A 20,234-nucleotide genomic window follows, 5' to 3' on the forward strand; every position below is an offset into this window, starting at 1 on the left:
TTTTTATTTGTCACATTTGTATTAATATTTTTAAATTCATAACACGTGTCTAATTATTTAATTATTATATAGTTATGAGTTGAAAATGGTCGAAAAATTTACTTCTCGTACTCCAGTAGTTCAATTTTAGTTGAGTTCAAATTACATATGTCGATCTCAGATAAGAGTGGAAGACGTTGAGTAATTTAGATGGAATCATAACCTATATTAAAAAAATGTATATGTTTAAAGAATGATGAGACAAGATAAACATAGAGCAATTTATCTCACACAACTTGATTTTTTTTAATTACGAACCAAAGATATCTAGATAGTAAAAAACATATTAGATGCACTATTACATGTTCTATAGATTTTACTCAATGCTAATGTATAGTGTCGCATCACAATGAAACAATGATCATGAGAGTAGAAACCATACAATTAGTTTGACACAGCCACACAGGTGTTAATATTCTTTAGCCTAATACATTTTCAGGCCCAAAATTAAGAAAAGCAAGAGGGGCGGAATAGCAAAACTTACATAATTTCATAAAAGTAGGTGGGTAACAAAACAAGCCGACCGAAGCTGTGACTAAAAACCCCCAGGAGCCTCCTTCAAAGCCCGAACGTCGTCGCTGAGCTCAGACTCGGTTTGAATCATGAAGTTCCGGTACGCCATGGTTTGCTCCTCCAACCAGAACCGGAGCATGGAGGCTCACGCGCTCCTCAAGCGGCAAGGCTTCGACGTCTCGTCGTACGGTACCGGATCCCACGTTAAGCTCCCTGGACCTTCCCTCAGAGAACCCAATGTCTACGACTTTGGAACTCCTTATAAGCAGATGCTTGACGAGCTCAGACGAAAAGACCCTGAATTGTATCCTCCCTCAAAACTCGTCCTTTAATTTCGTGTAATGAGTTTTCCAAAGAGTTTCACTTTGAGTTTGTGCTTATGTTAGTAGTGTTAGTTCAGCTAATTGTGAATTTTGTGACTATGGGGTTATCGATATTATGCTGCACTAGTATGTTACTGAAATTTTAGGCTCAATTCTTCGTTCTGTTTGCCATTTTTCAAACTGACAATTTGGTACTATCTGTCATGAACTTATTCTTGTTGCTTTTATGTGTGATTGGATCTTATGGATTGATGTGTGTATTGGAGAGAGTATAGAATTGTCAGTACCGTCGAAACCTGTTGTTCATAGTATGAGTAACATGATTTTGTTTAGTGAGAAGCGTGCTAGTTTAATGTTAAAGCAAAGTGGAGCCTTGACAATAATAATACAGGTACAAGCGGAATGGCATTTTGCCTATGCTTAAGAGAAACGCAGCGGTTAAACTGGCACCTCAGCGATGGCAAGACAATGCTGCTGATGGTTCCTTTGACGTGGTATTTACTTTCGAGGAAAAGGTCTTTGATATGGTTCTTGAAGGTTGGTAATGCTCCCTTATCCTATTTATGGCTTTCATCAGATGGATTTCAGTGATATGGTTTATCCCAAATCAAATAACTGACTGCTGCTTCTTCTGTTGTTATTATTTGTTTCTTGGGAATCTGTTTGTATTGCACTGTTGGAACCTGTATTGCTGGTAGAGTTGCTCCCAATTCCTTAATAATGTGTCTTAGATGGTAGTTCAACTTAGCCTTTTAAGTTCTAGGCATATGATTCCTTCAGTTTTATATTAGTAGATGGTAGCTGACACATATAAAGGATAACAGACATCCTTTAGATTGATGTTTATGCAACACAAGGGGAAGTTGTGAGTAAATTAGAAACTTGGAGTTTCATGATCCAGTTCAAACTTGTACATAAAATCAGTGTACTGATTATGTTCTCAATAGTTGTTAAAACCTTAAGTTCAAATCTTTCATGATATTGCGATCAGGTTTCCTTTTCTGGGAGCTTTAGAGGGTTATTCCTTGGAAGTTAAAAGTTTTGAACTTTTAAGCTATAGCTAGAGAGTAGGGTAGAAAATTGGGGTTTGAGATCCTTGCATATGGTTTCTAAGAAGAAGCTGTGGCTGTTGCGGGACTCGTATACTACTTAAAAGATGAAAATTATGTACAACATAGTTTTGGTTATATTTCTCTTTGACTTTGACTTCTCCGCTTCTGATAAAATCGTGAGATTCAATCTTTACCTTTGAAGTCTATAATTGAAGTCCGAAGTTTGGATTTTAATGAGTTCTGTATCTGAATGGAGATTTTGAACTTTAAGCGTCTGCATTTGTTTTTTTGTATCTAGTCAGGAAAGAATCATGAGCACTGACTATTCGAACTCATAGAAGCTTTGAAGCTTGCTGCACCGTTTGTTTTTGTTCAGTTACATTTTTATGAAAATAAATGGAAGATAAATCTTCATTTGTCTAACCTCTGTGCTGTAATATATAGATCTTCACAATCGGGACCATGTGCTCAAGAAGTGTGTATTGATAATCAACTTGGAAGTAAAAGATAACCACGAGGAAGCAGCTGTGGGAGCTCGTCTTGCTTTAGAACTTTGCCAAGAGGTTTGTATCTGAATACTGCTCTAGTTGGACTGTAATTCTACATTGTAAATCACTGATTGATCTTCCTTTTCCTTGGCCTAGATTGATGCAACGGAGTCATGGGAGGAATCAATCGACGACATTCTGACCGCCTTTGAGAAACAGCATCGGCGAAAGTTACTGTATAGCATCTCATATTACTGAAACTGTGATGTCAGAAGAAAATTTCCATAACCAATTCAATTGTTGCTGATACTCTATTCGATTAACCACTAATTGCTATGGTTGTTTGTAACATTGTTGCACAAGACTCCAATTTTCAATACAAATCGCGCATCAATTTTGCTTTCAGTAACCTCCTTTTCTACTACTACCCTCACTTGTTTCTGTTGCAATGATCCATCACGACCTGAACTTAGAATTTTGCACTCTGAACGGTTATCAATGGCCTCTACCTATTGGAAACTTCGATGATACAATATATATAACGATTTCGGAGTATTGAAACTCAACGGGTACTCCGCCAAAGAGGGCGGGAGAGAGAATGAGTAGCGAATGGTTAAACGTCGCGTACGTGCTGACGTCATTGGGGCGCAGCAATAGTCGAGTGTGGATTTGTGGTGGGTGTGTGCAAGTCTGAACTGTCAAAACAAACAAACAAAGGAAAGAAGAAGAAGAAGAAGAAGAAGAAGAAGAAGGGAAGCTCTCTCTCTCTCTAAAATCATACCATCAAAACTCAACCCAAACAGTCCACTCACATTCTCTCCTGATTCTTCGCTTTCTTCCATTTCCGGTTTTCTCGCGGGTCCTCTAACGGCCGCGCCACCATGGCTGCTCCGGAGACAGAGGACGCCAAAAACTGGGAGAAGCTGCTCCGAAAGATGCTGCCTTCCGGGGCGCCGTTGCCGGACGCCGACCATCTCGACTACTCCATCGCCTACGAGTACGTCGGCCCGCCGCTGCCCTACGAAGTCCCCAAGGTTGATCCAGTCGACATCGACTCGCTTCAAAGCGCCTCCGTCCTTTCGGCTTCGGCTTCCGAGCTCGCGTCGATTCCGGTGGCCGAGCCGCTCGATCACCACGCCGCTAAGTTCAGCCGGATCAGGAGCGGCGACGCCGCGAACCAAACGCAGACCTCGACGTCGTTTTCGAAACCGGCCGAGGACGATGCCGGAGGAGGAGGAGGAGGAAAGAGAGCGGCGGTGGTGAAATTCAGCACGCCGAGAGAATCGGAGACGGAGGACGACGGGGAAAGGTCGGCGTCGCCGAAATCGGAGCCGACGGGGTCGCCGGTAGCTTGGGCTTCGCCGATGAAGGTAGGGAGTAAGAGAGGGATATGCAGCCGGTGTGGAAAAGGGAACAGACTGAAGGAGAGGGAGTGGTGCTTGGTGTGTGAGTCAAAGTACTGCAGTAACTGTTTGCTGAAGGCTATGGGATCAATGCCGGAGGGGCGAAAATGCGTGGGATGCATCGGGCAGCCTATAGATGAGTCCAAGAGGGTTAGTTTGGGCAAGTGTTCAAAGATTCTGTCTAGAGTTTGTAGTCCTTTGGAGATTGGGCAGATAATGAGGGCCGAGAAGGAGTGCCCTGCCAATCAGCTCCGGCCGCAGCAGTTAGTTGTGAACGGGAGGGAGTTGAGGGAAGAGGAGCTGGGTGAGATTTTGGGATGTGAACTTCCTCCTCAGAAGTTGAAGCCGGGGAGGTACTGGTATGATAAGGATTCGGGTTTCTGGGGAAAGGTAATGGACCAGCATTTGACAATTAGTTGTTGTTTTTGTGGTTAGTTTTTGATTGTGTATTTGATTTCAGGAGGGAGAGAAGCCTGATTGTATCATTACTCCGAAACTGAATGTTGGGGGTAAGCTTCGGGGTGATGCCAGCAATGGGAACACTAATGTATTCATGAATGGCAGAGAGATCACCAAGATTGAGCTTAAGGTGCTCAAGGTATGAACTTAAAAAAAACTCGCAATTGAATGAACTTGGTTGTTAATTGTGATGACTTTGATGGAAGTCTGAGCTTATTGATGGGTGCATTTCAGTTGGCCAAAGTGCAGTGCCCTCCAGATACGCATTTCTGGGTGTATGAAGATGGAACGTATGAGGAGGAAGGGCAGAATAACATTAAAGGGAACATATGGGGAAAGGTTCTCTCGTACCTGTGAATGTTGGAATTTTGTTGTTTGTATTTGGGAGTATGAAATTTTGATAATTCAGCTTCAGTCGAATTTTAATACAATTGCAGTTTGGTTTTGTCAGGCAGGCTACCACCCGTTTTATTTGTTCATTATTCTCATTGCCTGTACCATCTCGTAATCAAAATGGGACAAGAGAAGATCCCACGACACAACCTTCAAGTAGGTCCATCCCTGATTACTTGGATCAGGGAAGAGTTCAAAAACTGTTGTTATTTGGACTGGAAGGATCTGGAACTAGCACCATCTTCAAACAGGTTAGTTTCCAGGTTGCTGTTTTTGCTCCGGTATTTCCTAGCATGGGGCCAGTGTGATGTTGTTTAAATTTTATGACATTTTAGAAATGCGTAGGTAATCCTTCGTTTTTTTACGTGATATAGGCCAAGTTCTTATATGGGAATGAGTTCACTCCCGAGGAGGTGCAGAATATGAAGCTCATGATTCAAAGCAATATGTACAAGTACCTAAGTATATTACTTGAAGGCCGAGAACGTTTTGAAGAGGAAGCTTCATTGGAGAATACAGATGATTCAATGGCCGCTGAAGCAGAGCCATCAGGTCTCTATTTATATAATTTCACAGCTTCTTTTCTTGATGGCAACACCGTTAATAACTTGGAACTTATCTCTCGACTCTCGCTTCATTGTGTTGTTCGGGTTTGAGTTTGAGTTATATCAAGCCATGCAAACAGATTTTTTTTCCTTTGCTCTACCATACAAGCTTTGGAATCAGAAATTTGCTTTGAAATCCAAATGTAATATTTGGTTTTGTTTTTTGTTGCCTTCATTTAATATCTCATACTACATGGATTTTGATTGCTTTTAATATGGATAGAACAATTTGCACAGAGATGCGGAATAGTGAATAGTACATATAATTTTTTAGAGATTGTTGAGGAGAAGTTTTAGAGATGTAGACGATTCGGCTTATTTGGTTTTCTGCTTGTAGGCATGAATGACTCTTAAAGCAGTGATTGATTGTGAAATAAATTTATTTGAAACAGTAGTTGATGAAAGTAAGCAGTGCATCTATTCTATCAACCAGAGATTCAAGCACTTTTCTGACTGGTTATTGGATATCATGGCAACCGGAGACTTGGATGCATTCTTCCCTGCTGCTACACGTGAGTATGCTCCTATTGTAGATGAAGTTTGGAGAGATTCTGCCATCCAGGAAACATACAAAAGAAGGAAGGAATTACATTGTCTTCCAGAAGTTGCCAAGTATTTCTTAGATCGGGTTAGTTATACCTTACTCCTACTTCACTTGGATTTATTACCTGCAGTATCCTTATTTATCTTGAATCATCAAATCCATATCACTATCAAAAATGCATCAGCAGTGATTTTTCTGGACTCGACAGTGTCATAACAAAGTCCAGCATAAATATTAATGGCTTTTCTTGATTTTTTTAATTAATGAACCCTATTGATTATGCAGAGAATAATGAGTCTGACTTCATTTTCTGACCAAGGTAGATATAAATGTTGGATAAAGCTTAATGATCTTTGGCTATTTAACTAAATAATTTATATTATGTGGCATATAGTATCGTTGTTAAAACTGTCTGAAATATGAACTTTGGTAATCACTGAATTGGCAGTAGGTAGTCAATGATCTTCAGCTGTTTAACTATCTAACTTGTATAAACTGGAGCATAAATTTTTTTTTTTTAATAACAGATGGATGGATTTGAGCAAGCACAATTGCATTGTTTTTTCTTGAGATACATCCCAAATCTTTGGGTTTTTTTTTTAATAAATCTTCGGGTTGTTAAACTCATGTATATTTGGTGTTTTATTTGAACAGGCCATAGAAATATCAAGTAACGAGTATGAACCAACCGAGATGGACATTTTATATGCTGAAGGAGTTACTCAGAGCAATGGCCTTACCTCTCTAGAATTTTCATTTGACGACAGAAGCTCCATGTCAGAGCTATACAATGAAAATTATGAATGCCCCCCTCCTTTAACCAAGTAAAACCTTTGTTCTCTCACTCCTAAGCCCTAATTGAGTGCTTTCTGTCTACTTATCTTCTTTTTGCTTCTTCTGAAATCATCAATCTATTCCTCACTGGGCGTTCTTATCTCAGGTATCAACTAATTTGTCTTAGTTCTAAGGGACTGAATGATGGGTGCAAGTGGCTGGCAATGTTTGAGGATGTAAGGGCAGTGGTTTTTTGTGTTGCTTTGAGTGACTATGATCAAATGTGGGCACTCGGTAATGGGCGTCTTCATAATAAAATGCTGGCAAGCAGAGATTTGTTTGAGAGTTTGGTGCGGCATCCTTGTTTTAGTAATACTCCATTCGTTCTTGTGCTGAACAAATATGATGCATTTGAAGACAAGATAGTCCAGGTACCCTTGTCAGCTTGCGAGTGGTTCGAGGACTTCAATCCTGTCAAGCCACTCAGCAATAGTCAGTCTCTGGCACAGCAAGCATATCATTATGTGGCCGTGAAATTCAAAGAGCTCTATTTATCCTTAAGTGGTCAAAAGTTATATGTAGCGCAAACCCGAGCAAGAGAGGGTAAATCAGTTGATGCGGCATTCAAATACATAAGAGAGGTCCTCAAGTGGGATGAAGAAAAGGATGATAATTTATCGGGGATAAATGGGGATGACTCATTTTACAGTACGGAAATGAGTTCCTCCCCTTACCTCAGGCAAGAATAGATACACTGTTGTATGCAAGGCAACATTTGTCAAGTGAAAGATTGAAAGTCGCCGTGAAGGCTGTGTCATTTGTGCTACTTACCGCTGGTAGAAGGTAGAGTAGCAAACTGATCAATTACACTGGAAATTGTTTATTTATTAATCTCTTGTTTCAATTTTCCGATTACAAGTGCATTTGCTGCTTTCTTCTTCTTCTGTTCTTTTTGTAGAATGCATGTGTTATTATAAGGGTAGGGCGGATTTCTTTGACGCTTATATTTGCCACTCTGGCTGATATTGGTTTGTAAAATAAGCTCATTTTGACTGGAGATTTTTTCTGTACAGTACTTCATATGTGAATAAAAGCATATCTTTTGAGGATTCTTCAGAATATTTGGTTGAGTCCTATCAATCCGGGTTTCATGCAGCATAGGTTATGGTATCTGTTATTAACCTGCTAGGTCTTTAACCAAAAACAAAGAAGTACCTCAAAGTCAAGACCTAAGAAGGAAGAGATGGTAAGCTAGCTAAGCTTGATTTAAAAGAAGACCAGGTCTTGTTCTTCATACTTAAGGTCTTGTTTTCTCCAGTTATACAATAAGACTAATATTGCTGGGAGGTATCACCGGTCTTGTGCATCAGCTCTAAAACTTCAGAAAGAATCAAAATACTGTTGGGGTCAACGCGTCAACACCTCACTCATATGCATTGCCCTTCCTTAACCAGCTCACGTATGATCGATCTTATATTTCTCTAACTTAATTCGTTTACTCATAAACGTACTAAAGTCTACTTTTACCATTTCCTCTTTGAACGTACGAAAGTCTACTTTTACCATTTTCTCAAACCTTCAACGGTCAACATTCAAATACTACTATTTCCTACTTCTCCCCCCCCCCCCCCCTCCTGTTTCGTTCAGATTCCTCTTTATACGTACACGGTTTCAACTCGCAGCCTTGAGCACGGCGCCGTGTGAAAACCCTCCGAGGTGTACTTAGCACAATTCCTATACATAAAGCCCTTCACCTCCCTCCTATTTTTCACAAACACAAACTCATCACAAGCTTCTTTCCTTAGCTCTCAATATCTCAAATACTACTAGCAAGTACGTACTACAATGGTTTTGGGTTGGGGAAGAAGGAGCAGCACCACCGGCCACCGTGCCGCCGCTGCGAAAAAGCAGTCTTCACCTGACAACCTCGACGTGGATCAACTCGTGATCCCAAAGCATTTTCTTTGTCCAATATCGTATGACTTGATGAAGGATCCGGTCACATTGTCATCTGGGATTACTTACGATCGGCAGAGCATTGACACTTGGTTAGAAGCCGGAAATTTCAAGTGTCCGGTGACGAATCAGGTGCTTAGAAACTTTGATACGATTCCCAACCATACTCTCCGAACTATGATTCAAGAATGGAGCTCACAAAACCAACGATACGGCATTCAGCGCGTCCCAACCCCTAAAATTCCGATCATGGCAGTTCAGGTCTCCGAGATTCTGTTCAGCGTAACAGCCTCAGCGAGACGCGTGGATCAGAATGGTTGCTTAGAGTGCGTGCAGATGATCAAGAAATGGGCGAGTGAGGGTGACCGGAACAAGAGGTGCATTGTGGAGAATGGAGCAGCCTCTGTTCTTGCTTCTGCGTTCGATGCTTTTGCAAATGATGGTATAAAGAGAAATGCAGGAGTGTGTGAAGAAATTTTGACAGCTTTTAGTTGGATGATGCTTCCATCACTAGATGAAGAAACACAAAAGTACTTGGGATCTCATGCTTCTTTGGATTGCTTGGTTTGGTTCCTTAAGGGTGATAGAGATGTTTTGGTGAAGCAAAACTCGATTCTAGCATTGAAAGAGCTTCTTTCTAATTGCAATGATCAGAACAAACATGCGGTTGAAGCATTGGCAGAGATAGAAGGAGTCAATGAGATTCTTTTCGGGTTCATCAAGGGGAAAAATTCTATGAGAATTACCAAGGCTTCCTTGACGGTTGTCTTCTACTTGGTTTCATTCAGTGATAAGTTCAGATCAGCATTCTTGGAGATGGGTTTGGTTTCCCTTCTGTTGGAGACCATTCTCGACTCGGAGAAAGGCATAACCGAGAGGGCTTTGTATGTTTTGGATTCTCTTTGTGATTGCAAAGAAGGGAGAGAACAGGCCTATGCTAATGCTCTGACTATACCAGTTTTGGTGAAGAAGATTTTAAGGGTGTCGGAAATCGCAACCGAGTGCTCAATCTCTGCTGTTTGGAAACTGTGTAAGAATGCAACTAGGCAAGAAGAGAGAGTGCTTGTTGACGTTCTTCAAGTTGGTGCATTTCAGAAGCTCTTGCTGGTTTTACAGGTTCGTTGCGCCGGTGAATATGACACAAAGGACAAAGCAACTGAGCTTTTGAAGATGCTGAATCCTTACAGAGCTGGATTGGAATGTATTGAGTCTGTAGATTTCAAGAGTCTTGGAAGGTCATTCTAAGATTACGCTCTTTACAAGGGAAACCATATTCTTTCTATTATTGATACTTCACTTTAACTTCATCAATTTGACCAGCAGATTCATTGTTAGCATAGAAGTTTAGTTTAATTCTCCAAATTAATTTGTCGTATAATACTACAGTTAATCAGTTATCATAGTGGAATTGAGAAATAACATATCATTTTCATTACTAAATGTTTTGTCACTAAAACGAATGATGTGCTTGTTCCCTTTACATCTTTTTGTCATGGTGTTTTATATCAATTTAGTCACTAAGCAATGATGGATTGATGCGGGTTTGCAACATGGTTTACTGGTTTAGAAATCGTTACCTTGAGGAGGAAAGAAAAAAAACACATGATCGAACAAACACAACCTCTTGTCCACTTCTTGGTGGCGACTCGCTTCGGCATTGAGCACCAAATATCACTTTTCTTCTAAAATAGGAGAGGTTGTAATTGCTTGGATTAGGAGAAGTTGGGAGTATATACTCGCTTATTGTTGGGATCTCACATAAGACAGGAATAATATAGACAGATGAACAAATTTGATTATTGAAATTTACTTTATGGTTGTCGAAATAATCATGGACTCGCTCATATATATGTAACTATGAAAGTGTTAAAATTTAACAGCGTACATGGGGCGTGAATATGTCCATGATCATTAGCACTTAGCACGTTTGCCTCCTCAGTGAGGCTCATCACCAAAAAATGTTGTATGATCTTTCAGAAGCAATATACTCATGGTGAACTAAAAACTAAACCGTGGAAATGCTGAAACTTAACAGTAGTGATTATAAAGCTCAACAATGGCATTGCACGTTTATAATGTGCCGTTCTTGTTCCAATTCCAACTGCGGCCATATACAAAACAACGGGCTAATAGTCTTTTACTTGCATCTTTAAGAATAGGCAACCATTGATGCTAAGAACAGAATCAAATGTGAACTTAGTTTTGCAATTTCCTAAGAACAGTAGAAAACAGATGCAGCGCATTCCTAAAAAATAATAATGATGATAATGCAGCTGATTTATCACAGACCAAATGCAATTATTCATGAAACAAAAGCATGGGTTTATTGATAGGTCAATGCAGACGCAAACTTATGCCCGATATATTAAGCACCCACCCTCGAGTGTTCAGATGGGTCAAGGCAACCTGTAATTAAGGATTATTCTCATGCTACAGGAATCACGACTTCACCAGCACAGATAATTCATATAGTAATCAAAATTTCAAACAGGCATTCGCATGGATACTGAAATTTCTGAAGTTGAGACTTTACGTAGATGATTAAGTTCTAACTTTCAATCTGGACTTTAGCCCTTTAGGTATCTCATGCCCGTTGAATGGAAGACCTCATTTTGGACAGAACTGGTTTCAGAAGCTTTCTAGTATGAAATACAAAATAAATTTGCAGCCTGTGACATACGCCAGCAAATGAAGACTGGAACAGAATAATATTCATATCTAAAATCTAGATCCACACATGTACGTTTATTTTCTACTTGTGTATTGAGATCCTGCCTCTTATGCTGCCCCTACGCGGTTCAAGATAAACTACTGGACAACGCCATTACTACAATATGCAACAACAGGTTCTGGCTTTGGTATAACATACTTAACACTTGTAAATGAGAAGTTGCTTTGTTATAGCATACTTGACCATATCAAACATCAGTCATGGGCAAATTTAGAGCACTTTATCATTGTCATGGTTTTCATATATAGTATTGACTATTGAGGCATTGAGCCACAAGGAAAACATGCTAAAACACATACTAGATAAATGTCTACAGATGGTTACAAAACAAATTCAAAACATTACAGTATTTCTAAAGGTAATGTTGGTTTCCCTTTTACGACAATAAATATAAAATCAGTTGTTTCCGCTTGAAAAGAACAACCATACATGAGAACAAGCTGAACAACTACTCTTCCTTGAACCTCTTCTCCACTTCCTCCAAGCTTTCAATATCCTTGTAGTACTTGCAGATGCGATAGATGCACCTGTGAAGAGATGTACATTATTTTTAACCACAATAAATCAAATAGGGACGCATAAGTTCCAGTTTAAAGAAAATTCAAGTGCATTTGATAGCTAAAAAACATACCAGTAAAGAAGGCATGCTGCAGAGCAAAGAATTACATTCCTTTGAGCCTTGTAGAGCTGCATGACATATTGGTTGGTGTCATGTCAAGAAGAATGTTATTTAAAATGAAAGATTGACAGAGGGCTAAGAGCATCGAACAATCATGAAATCAATACTGAGCTGGTCAACTTTAGAATCCTCAAAGAAAACAAAAAAGGCAGATGATAACTACATTAAGTTATGTGGATGGTGCAGAAGTGGTAACTATAGTTTCCAGTAATGAATGGTTTAAGAGGACTATGCAGATTGCACTAATACATTGCCCTTAAAACCTGGACGGAAAGAAAAGCAACAGGGTAAGAAGCTTTGGGACTTTCATACACCGAACCAAACAGTGATCATGATAATGTGCCTAAGATTACGAAAACAATATTTTCTGAAACTCATCTAAAATTGAAACCTACAACCAATACATTCTCCAATAATACTCCAAATCAGCAAACCCTTCCTCCACACTGATCCTCAAAAATCCACACACAAGTAGAATAGTGAGCAATTCCATCCAGGATTTCAATCATTCAAACGAAAAAATAATAATAATTCCTGAAATACATTCAAGCAACCCAGCAATCTAATGTCCTCAAGTATGAATTCTATGGAAACAGTGATTCTAAGTAAGTAATTAAACAGCTAGGTATTCGTAAATGCCGCAACAAAACCATCATAGCATCAAACCATATTCTTTAACAAATTAATCCAAACCCCTAAAGCACAAACTTATGAGCAAGATCAAAATTCCTCAAAATCTTTAAGGAAAAAAAGTAGTCGGAAAACTGACGGATTTCTCAGAGCGGTCTCGCTCGGAAGCAGTGCAGACGTCTGAGGTGCACGTCAATCGATGCTCCATCTTCCAGTAAATATCTACACTCAAAACAAACAAAATCAATCTCCCAATTTCAACCTTCAAATCCCTAAATTGCAGATCGTCGAAATATTAGTGCAGAAATGAAAGCAAACAAGAGTGAAGATCGAACCGAGGAGTTGGAATCCGGCGAAGGGGACGACGAAGAGCGCCGGCTGGAGAATGAGGGAGATCAAAGAGACAAAGCGAGTCTTCACCAGCTTCGGCGCCGGGAGAGTTAACAGAAGGGCCATGGCCGCCTCCGCCGCCACCACGTACGTGAGTATCATCCACTGCAACCCCATTTTCCGATTCAGCACCGGTCTTCGTCCTCGTCGGAATACAATTGAAATCGAACTCTGGATTTCTTCAGCTTCTTATGATGCAGCTACTTGTCTTAATTGCCAAGCTAGGCATCTCAATTTCTCAAGCAAATAGAAGCCGTGTCGGTTTCTGGGCCATCTGAAAATGAGGCCCGATAAAGTTGTATCGGGCTGAGGACTCCAGTAAAGCCCAAAATGGATATGATTAGTCGATTAGATATGACTCTCAATTACGTATTTGTTGAATGCCAGCCTTGGGCCGAGAAAAATTTAGGGGCCTAAATTAAAACCTATTTAAATGAAGATTAGCATAGCACGTCATTCTTCTTAATCAACTCATATTCCTTCGTTTTCTTTTTTCTCTTAGCCTTTCTCTTTTTTCTTCTTTCTTTCTCAATTCTTCACTTTTTTTTCATTAATTCAGAGTTCAAGACATGCAATTATTCTTAACGTAACTTATAAGAGGTATGAATCATATGATGTTTTAATCTTTATCAATTATTCAAGCTTTTTTTTCTTTCTTAATTTGTTTTCCAGGTTTGGTTTTAGGACTTAACTGTTTAAGTGATACAATTAATTTTTTTTTACAATATTTTGACTTTTTCTATTTAAGTTTATATTTGGGGGTCTGAAATTTTTTCCCGCCTTGAGCCTATTTTCCCAGAGGGCTGGCCCTTGTCTTCTTCCTCTAGGTTTCGACACACGTCCTCGATCGATCCTCATAGATTGATAATGGATTGAACATTAGCTTTCCAAAAGTGCTTTAATGAAAAACATTTGCGACTGTGAAATTAGCTAGCTACGAACAAGTGTACTGCTGCTCCATAAGTACAGACGTACAGTAATAATTTGATCGATATCACTACTAGCTATCTAGGGAGTAGGAACTAACTTCTATTTACCAAAGGAACATCTTATATCCATTTCTTGATTATAGATATTGGATCACAGATACATCATTAACAGGTAAGCAGCAGTTAAAAGAGTACATTATTATACAGTTTAGTGAGTTTACCTAGCTAATTGACTACTTGAGAACCATCAGGGAACTCTGACAACTGAGAAAGTCTTGTAGATTCGAGCAATTGCATCAGTCTCCTATTTCCGCCTATGCGGGCTTCATCAAGTGGAGTTTTTCCCCATCTGCAATCAGCAAGTACATAAAATAAAAAGGTTAAACATGTTGCTATGTATACAACTATACATAGAATCTCCTTCGATCACAGTACTTAATTGTGCTTTAATAGGAAATTGTACGTGAGTTCGTTTATTGATTTCTATGTCATATAATTAAGGAGATTAATTATCGATTCCTATCACTGGGATAAGCCACACTCAATTCATAAGCAGCTCAGAATTTAAAGTTCCGGGACATATATAGTAATTTGATGTAGGACGACGAATAAGAGTTTGTTTAGTTTCAGAAACCATTAGTTCATAACATCAGTTAGAACTAGCTACCTGACAAAGAAGATGGATAATCAGATTGTACCTGTCCATGGATAGAACACTTGCTCCTGCTTCTAATAGGAACTCTGCCATTGTGTATAACCCTTCTGAAGCAGCTACATGCAGTGGTGTTCTCTGATCGTAATTTTTTGCATTTGGGTTCATGTCATTGGCTAAAAGCCTTTTCACGAGGTCCAAATCCCTCCTTGATACTGTAGCGCAGAGAAAATCACCAGCATCTTCAATGGTAAGTGATGCCCCTGCCTGAACAAGTAAAGAAGCAACTTGATCGTGCCCATTTTTTATGGCTTCAAGCAATGGAGTGCTCCCACACTTATCTGTTACAGCAAGTACGTAATACAGAAACTTGGTCAATAATTGTTTTTGTATAGACTATTATGATTTCCTTCATCATGCGTGATCTCCTTGAAATTATATTTTAACCAGAGAATTTGTTAGAAAATTACCTGACATCTTCACGTCTCCCCCTTTTTCAATAAGAAAACGAGCTATATCTTCATAGCCTTTTGATGCAGCAACATTCTGTTGGAAACAGATGAACATTAACAAAGATTAACAAGAATGTATTGCAGTTTAGTGACGACATACATATTATAGAGTATGAACATTCGGATTCATACCAAGGGCGACCTGCCAGCATAATCCACCTTGTTTGGATCAACTCCAGCTCCAATCAAACGTTTTACTCGATAAAAATCTCCATCATAGGCAGCACAATTTACTTTCATGACTAACTCCATTTCATGTTTTCCGATGTATACAGTGATATCTGATTCCAAAAGCTTATTCCGAGTATTCAAGTCTATTATTCCCTGTGAGTTGAGAAGCAAAGCCAATTACATTGTTTTTGGATTATCAGTTGAAGTGCAATTACCACTTTATATAGTTATTTACCTCAAGCAAGTTATCCAAGATAAGCCGGCCATCTAAGAAATATATCTCCAGGATTTCTCTGAAGGACCGTCTATCAAGTCGTAAGACCTTACACAGTTGACGAACATGAACAGCATATGGCTGGGGAGTGTTGCAAAGGAAAGAGACCTCTCCAAATGAGCTATAGGTTTTCAAACGCTCAAGGGGCTCATCATTGTCATCATCTTCACCCCTTCCCAGCTTTTCCTATAATGAGTCTTGAATCTATTAGGCCTAATGGTTCGATAATATTTAAATGCGCTAAGCATAGTATACATGTAGTTTACTCTAACATTCACAAAAAGGTATGCTTGAGAATGGTTGCACCTATGCGTAGTTTTTTGTACATAACTTATGTGATTGAAACTCGAAAGACAGGTAGTAAGTTTGGACAGAGTAACTATTAGGTTTGAGAACAGAACATATGATGAAGGTAGGTACTAATTCAAAAGCATAAAATAAAATAAAAGTTGAAGAAAATAAAAGGGATGTTAAGCATACCAGTTCACCATGGCATACTATATATAGGTGATCAACTACATCCCCCTGCTCTATAATCACTTCTGCTGGAAGAAAAAACTCTTCATGAAACCTTGTTGCCTGATAAACCAGTAGCTCAATTAAAGTTCTTTCCTCCAAAAGAAATCCAGTGCTGAGTGATTTAAGGTGTTATAAAGTAAATTACTGAAGACCAGTGGCTTACAATCTGTTTTATGAATCCTGAAGAACACCCTCGAAAAAGTTGAACTTCTTTGATGTATGGCTCATACAATTTCTGTGAGATCTGCAATAGAGAAACAAGGAACTTCGGTAGAGTACTAAAATAAACGGTACTAACATTTAAGGAATAGGAAAGAGAGCTAATCAGAATATGTAACCTAAAAGCAAACCAATTATAAGGATCAGGTTATTTGTTTAAATGCTAAAGACACAATTTCAGCCTGCTAGAGTATATGTATCCTTAGGCCTTAACAGCTTTGAAGGTGATCAATATACCTTACTGCGAATTGAGGCAGGAATATCTTGAAGAACAGCAGCTTCAGTGTAGCTTCGGTCATACTGTAACCTCAAATGGTTTTTGATTTCCTTACTTATCCCCCTATCAATACTGTTTCTATTCATGTATTTGGTAAGGTCCGTCATCTTGTCCCTAAACTTCTCTGTTTTTGATCCTTTCACTATCAACGCCGCGATGTTACCAAGCAGATAAGCACCAAGAATCATATCAAAGGACACATAAAACATGATGAAAATCATCTCCCTCACATTCACTGCATGCATTTCTCCATAGCCTGAAATTGCATCATGGAGTACAATTTATAATCTATAGCATGGCAAATATACATATCAAGTTATTAATTCACAATGACAAGTACTGAAGTAAGAAGCTTAATATACCAACAGTGGCCATGGTAACAACTGCAAAATATAGTGAAGTTATGTATCGCTTCCAAAGATCAATATCTCTGAAATGCGCATAGCTATAGTCACCCATCTTCAAACTCCCAATCCATGTGTAACCTTCCCGTGATGGAGGCATTGTAGTAGCCAGATAATAAAATATGCAAGCAGCAGTGTGTGTGCTATAAAGTTCAACAACAAACAGCTTGGCGATTCTTGTAAACAGATAATTGATTCTTATTTCCTTCTCCAATTTCTCAAAAAACTCGGTTACTCTCTGTGCCCGGCTTAGCCGTATCCACAGTAAGTACCTCACCCCCTCTTCTCTCCCAGAAGCCTGCACATAACTAATGCTTCAAATCTGAAAAGTAACGTACTATGTTGTGTTTCACTGTCAAATATCGAATACGTGTTTGTGTGTCTATGACTCTTCTATACGTACGTACCTTGTAGATGGCATCCCAGGGAAGGCAGCCGAAAAAATCGACGAGGAAGCGAGATTTGAGGTATCGGAGAGCGATGGGTTGGCGATCGTAGACAATGCGGTGGGAGTGGAAGTCGCGATAGGCGACGAAGAATCGGACGACGATGTCGATGAGAAAGGCTAGCTGGCCGACGCTGTCGAGCATGAACAGATTCTCTGGCAGACCTCTGAAGAAGCCGAACTCCAGAGGTGTGAAGAAGGACGAGTAGACTGCCCATAACAGAATGAAATGCGTCCACCCCACGTACCACCTGCGCGCGTAATAATCAAAATCAATTTACAGAGTGATTATCTATCTTGGGCCACACCTTGTCCAGCCCAACCCAAAGAAACTTCTATCTATATTACGCCTTAAACCTAGCAAATCAAGAACCCTATTTATCAGAGTGGAAAATGTCAAAGTTTGGCATGGCATAAATCGAATTTGAGCACAACGAAGTGGACATCAAACCCTGGTAAGCTTAATGCCAAAGGAGAAAAACTGTTTTCGGTGATGGTTGAGACTAGATTCTGCATCTTTAAACCACGAGACCCTCTGTTTTCTTTTTAGTTATGTTCAGAGAGGCATTACTATAGCTAGAAAGATCGATTATCTGTATATCAGAGCGTACCAGTCATCGGGATGAATGACCATTCGACCGAAAAGTGAATTAGATGCCGATGATGATGAGGATGATGCTGCTCGGCTTGCATTGGCCGCAGAATGAGTAGTAGTCTCATCAGCAGCAGTATCATTAGTGTTCGACTCACTCCTCTTCAAAGAGAACTTCTTTCTCCACCAGTTCGGTCTCGACGACGACCTCGATTCATTAATGATGAGCTCGTCGTCCTCGACGTCAAATACTTCATCGTCAGAGGAATCGTGGCGGTGATGATCGTCGGCGCCTCCTGATGATCTTCTTCTTTCATGAGCTCCATGCATTTTTTATCTTTCCGGTCGATTCTCCGACTGAAAATAATGTGTTGTCCAGACCTAGCTACATATATATCACACAACAAAATGAACAAATTGACAGAAAGTGAAATGACATGGCACTCATAGTCCAAGATGATAGCTATATATATATATATAATAATGCCGTTCGTACCAATATGTTTAAAGCTGGCTAGCTGTATATATCTGTGCCAGAATTTCCAAATAGTAAGGTAATTGCTTCTCAAAAAACAAAATAATATGGTACTTTTATTGTGGTGACAAAGAGAATCCAGGGATACTTGCTTAGATATGATTTAAACCATTCAGATAAGGAAAACCCTAGATTAAACGTATCAGGCAGTCCAGTATAATAAGCTCTATCTATAGACGAATAAGTCGATGCATCTACAAATGTTCTTAATTCCCCTTTTTCTAGCTTTAACCTTGAAGGCTTTAGATTAAAGCTTGAGGAATCCAAAAATCTTCTTTTCTTAGAGCATTTCATGAGCATCCAATCCAATGAAACAATATTAATTAAGATTCTTTGGAAAAGGGATTGAAAGATGGAAGGCAAATTGCTAAAGATGAGAGAAGTGCTAGAGGAATTAACGTTTGTAATAGAATTTATACTGACCTTAAATTCAAGTGGAGGGAACGCGCAGAAGGATGATCGATTCAGTAGCATCGCATAAGTCTTATTGCGGAATCATATACATGCTCGATGTGAGGTCGACCAAGCTCTTCCCCAATCTTAGTTTTGAAGGAACACTGCACAGAACGTACTAGCTAGCAACTCCTGATTGAATTACGAATGAGAAGAAGTCGGAAATAAAATTTGATCGATGCGATTAGCTTAAGAAAATAAGAAACCCAGCTCAGTGACCCGTTACAACCCCATATATAACGACATCAATCGGAGAGGTTAGAACTATAGAATCTACTTGAATCTTGGTTAACTACATTTCTGTTGTTATATCCGAAATCTACCTCACAATGTAAATCATAACGTCCTTGATTACTAATTATACCATTTCCTGTTACAATTTTCCCTCTTTAAAGAAGAATATTTCAGTCCTTATAAAACCTTCCAGTCAGCAAGCGTGGATCTTTCCCACTCTGGGCCACACTAGATTTTTGAGCCCAATGGGCTTGTAACGAAGTTAAGAAATCAGGCGTTTGTATAATTGGACTTCTTCACATGATTTGTAGTGTCACGCATGACGCATAACGCATCGAAATCAAAATTGATTAATCAAGACCAAATAGATTAATGGAAAATTGGAAGTCCACAACGAACTGACGAAGCAACAGCTTGCTCACAAAGTGACAAATTAAATATGTTATTTTTTATATAATGCAAAAAAAATATTTTAAAAATCCAATATTCGTCTTCTTCCCGATATGCGATAACTTAATTACGTCAATCTTGGTTGCACGTTGGGTGCTTCATGGCTTGCCACCATATTATGTTATTTGCATCATCAACTTAAAACGTGATGCCCGAATTTACGTCATTGAATTGACAACAATGTGATGAGACAGCTAGCTCGCCTATCTTTATCACACTCAACTTTTTTTTTTCATATCTACTGATAAATAAATACATGAGTGTCATAAAATTAAAATTAACAATTAGAGAGTGGTGACTATCTTGCCTCTTGCGTAACTCCATTGTTGCCCTATATATATACTTCCTAGTTTAACTTACTTCCTTAAACTTTAAGTTAATTATTAGTTGTGTAACTTTGTATTTTAATCACGTGTACCTTGTGCTTTCAAATTCAATGAAACTCCAACCAATTTTCAAATTTTCACCAAACATGCCGTAAGCATCCATCATAGAGGAGATTCACTATCGGTTTTTAACCCTCAACAGATGTTAGAAACTGAACGCCGGACCTTGATCATTGTCTCATCCATATCCATATCTTGATATT

The 20,234-nt window shown here is 39.2% G+C and overlaps 5 protein-coding genes across 6 annotated transcripts; 3 read left to right on the forward strand and 2 right to left on the reverse strand.

Annotated features, from left to right (window-relative positions):
* Positions 1–555: 555 nt before the first annotated feature.
* Positions 556–2,829, forward strand: LOC126795916 (uncharacterized). The gene is made up of 4 exons (XM_050522644.1): positions 556–856; positions 1,267–1,412; positions 2,372–2,490; positions 2,572–2,829. Exons 1-4 carry the CDS (start codon positions 642–644, stop codon positions 2,671–2,673), a joined length of 582 nt encoding a protein of 193 aa, XP_050378601.1. The 5' UTR covers positions 556–641; the 3' UTR covers positions 2,674–2,829.
* Positions 2,830–3,179: 350 nt separating this feature from the next.
* LOC126795910 (extra-large guanine nucleotide-binding protein 3-like) lies at positions 3,180–7,702 on the forward strand. 2 transcript variants are annotated; one of them, XM_050522636.1, is made up of 8 exons: positions 3,180–4,208; positions 4,279–4,416; positions 4,512–4,616; positions 4,715–4,921; positions 5,045–5,222; positions 5,668–5,903; positions 6,474–6,643; positions 6,760–7,702. In XM_050522636.1, the coding sequence occupies exons 1-8, from the start codon at positions 3,297–3,299 to the stop codon at positions 7,340–7,342; spliced, it is 2,529 nt and encodes an 842-aa protein (XP_050378593.1). In that variant the 5' UTR covers positions 3,180–3,296; the 3' UTR covers positions 7,343–7,702. The 2 variants fall into 2 exon arrangements, with proteins under 2 accessions (XP_050378593.1, XP_050378594.1); XM_050522637.1 differs by having other exon boundaries at positions 4,733–4,921.
* Positions 7,703–8,368: 666 nt separating this feature from the next.
* LOC126795913 (U-box domain-containing protein 21-like) lies at positions 8,369–9,983 on the forward strand. The gene has a single exon (XM_050522639.1). The coding sequence runs from the start codon at positions 8,439–8,441 to the stop codon at positions 9,792–9,794; it is 1,356 nt and encodes a 451-aa protein (XP_050378596.1). The 5' UTR covers positions 8,369–8,438; the 3' UTR covers positions 9,795–9,983.
* Positions 9,984–11,552: 1,569 nt separating this feature from the next.
* Positions 11,553–13,182, reverse strand: LOC126795918 (uncharacterized). The gene is made up of 4 exons (XM_050522645.1): positions 12,925–13,182; positions 12,729–12,811; positions 11,912–11,967; positions 11,553–11,807 (listed from the first exon to the last, which is right to left on the reverse strand). The coding sequence occupies exons 1-4, from the start codon at positions 13,094–13,096 to the stop codon at positions 11,729–11,731; spliced, it is 390 nt and encodes a 129-aa protein (XP_050378602.1). The 5' UTR covers positions 13,097–13,182; the 3' UTR covers positions 11,553–11,728.
* An 842-nt stretch (positions 13,183–14,024) lies between these two features.
* Positions 14,025–18,379, reverse strand: LOC126795912 (potassium channel SKOR-like). Its single transcript, XM_050522638.1, has 11 exons — positions 17,993–18,379; positions 17,344–17,632; positions 16,895–17,234; positions 16,493–16,788; positions 16,200–16,280; positions 15,998–16,096; positions 15,479–15,703; positions 15,205–15,396; positions 15,031–15,106; positions 14,607–14,901; positions 14,025–14,257 (listed from the first exon to the last, which is right to left on the reverse strand). The coding sequence occupies exons 1-11, from the start codon at positions 18,301–18,303 to the stop codon at positions 14,134–14,136; spliced, it is 2,328 nt and encodes a 775-aa protein (XP_050378595.1). The 5' UTR covers positions 18,304–18,379; the 3' UTR covers positions 14,025–14,133.
* Positions 18,380–20,234: the final 1,855 nt, after the last annotated feature.

The sequence above is a fragment of the Argentina anserina genome, chromosome 5, assembly GCF_933775445.1.
Source record: "Argentina anserina chromosome 5, drPotAnse1.1, whole genome shotgun sequence".
Taxonomy (NCBI): Eukaryota; Viridiplantae; Streptophyta; class Magnoliopsida; order Rosales; family Rosaceae; genus Argentina; species Argentina anserina.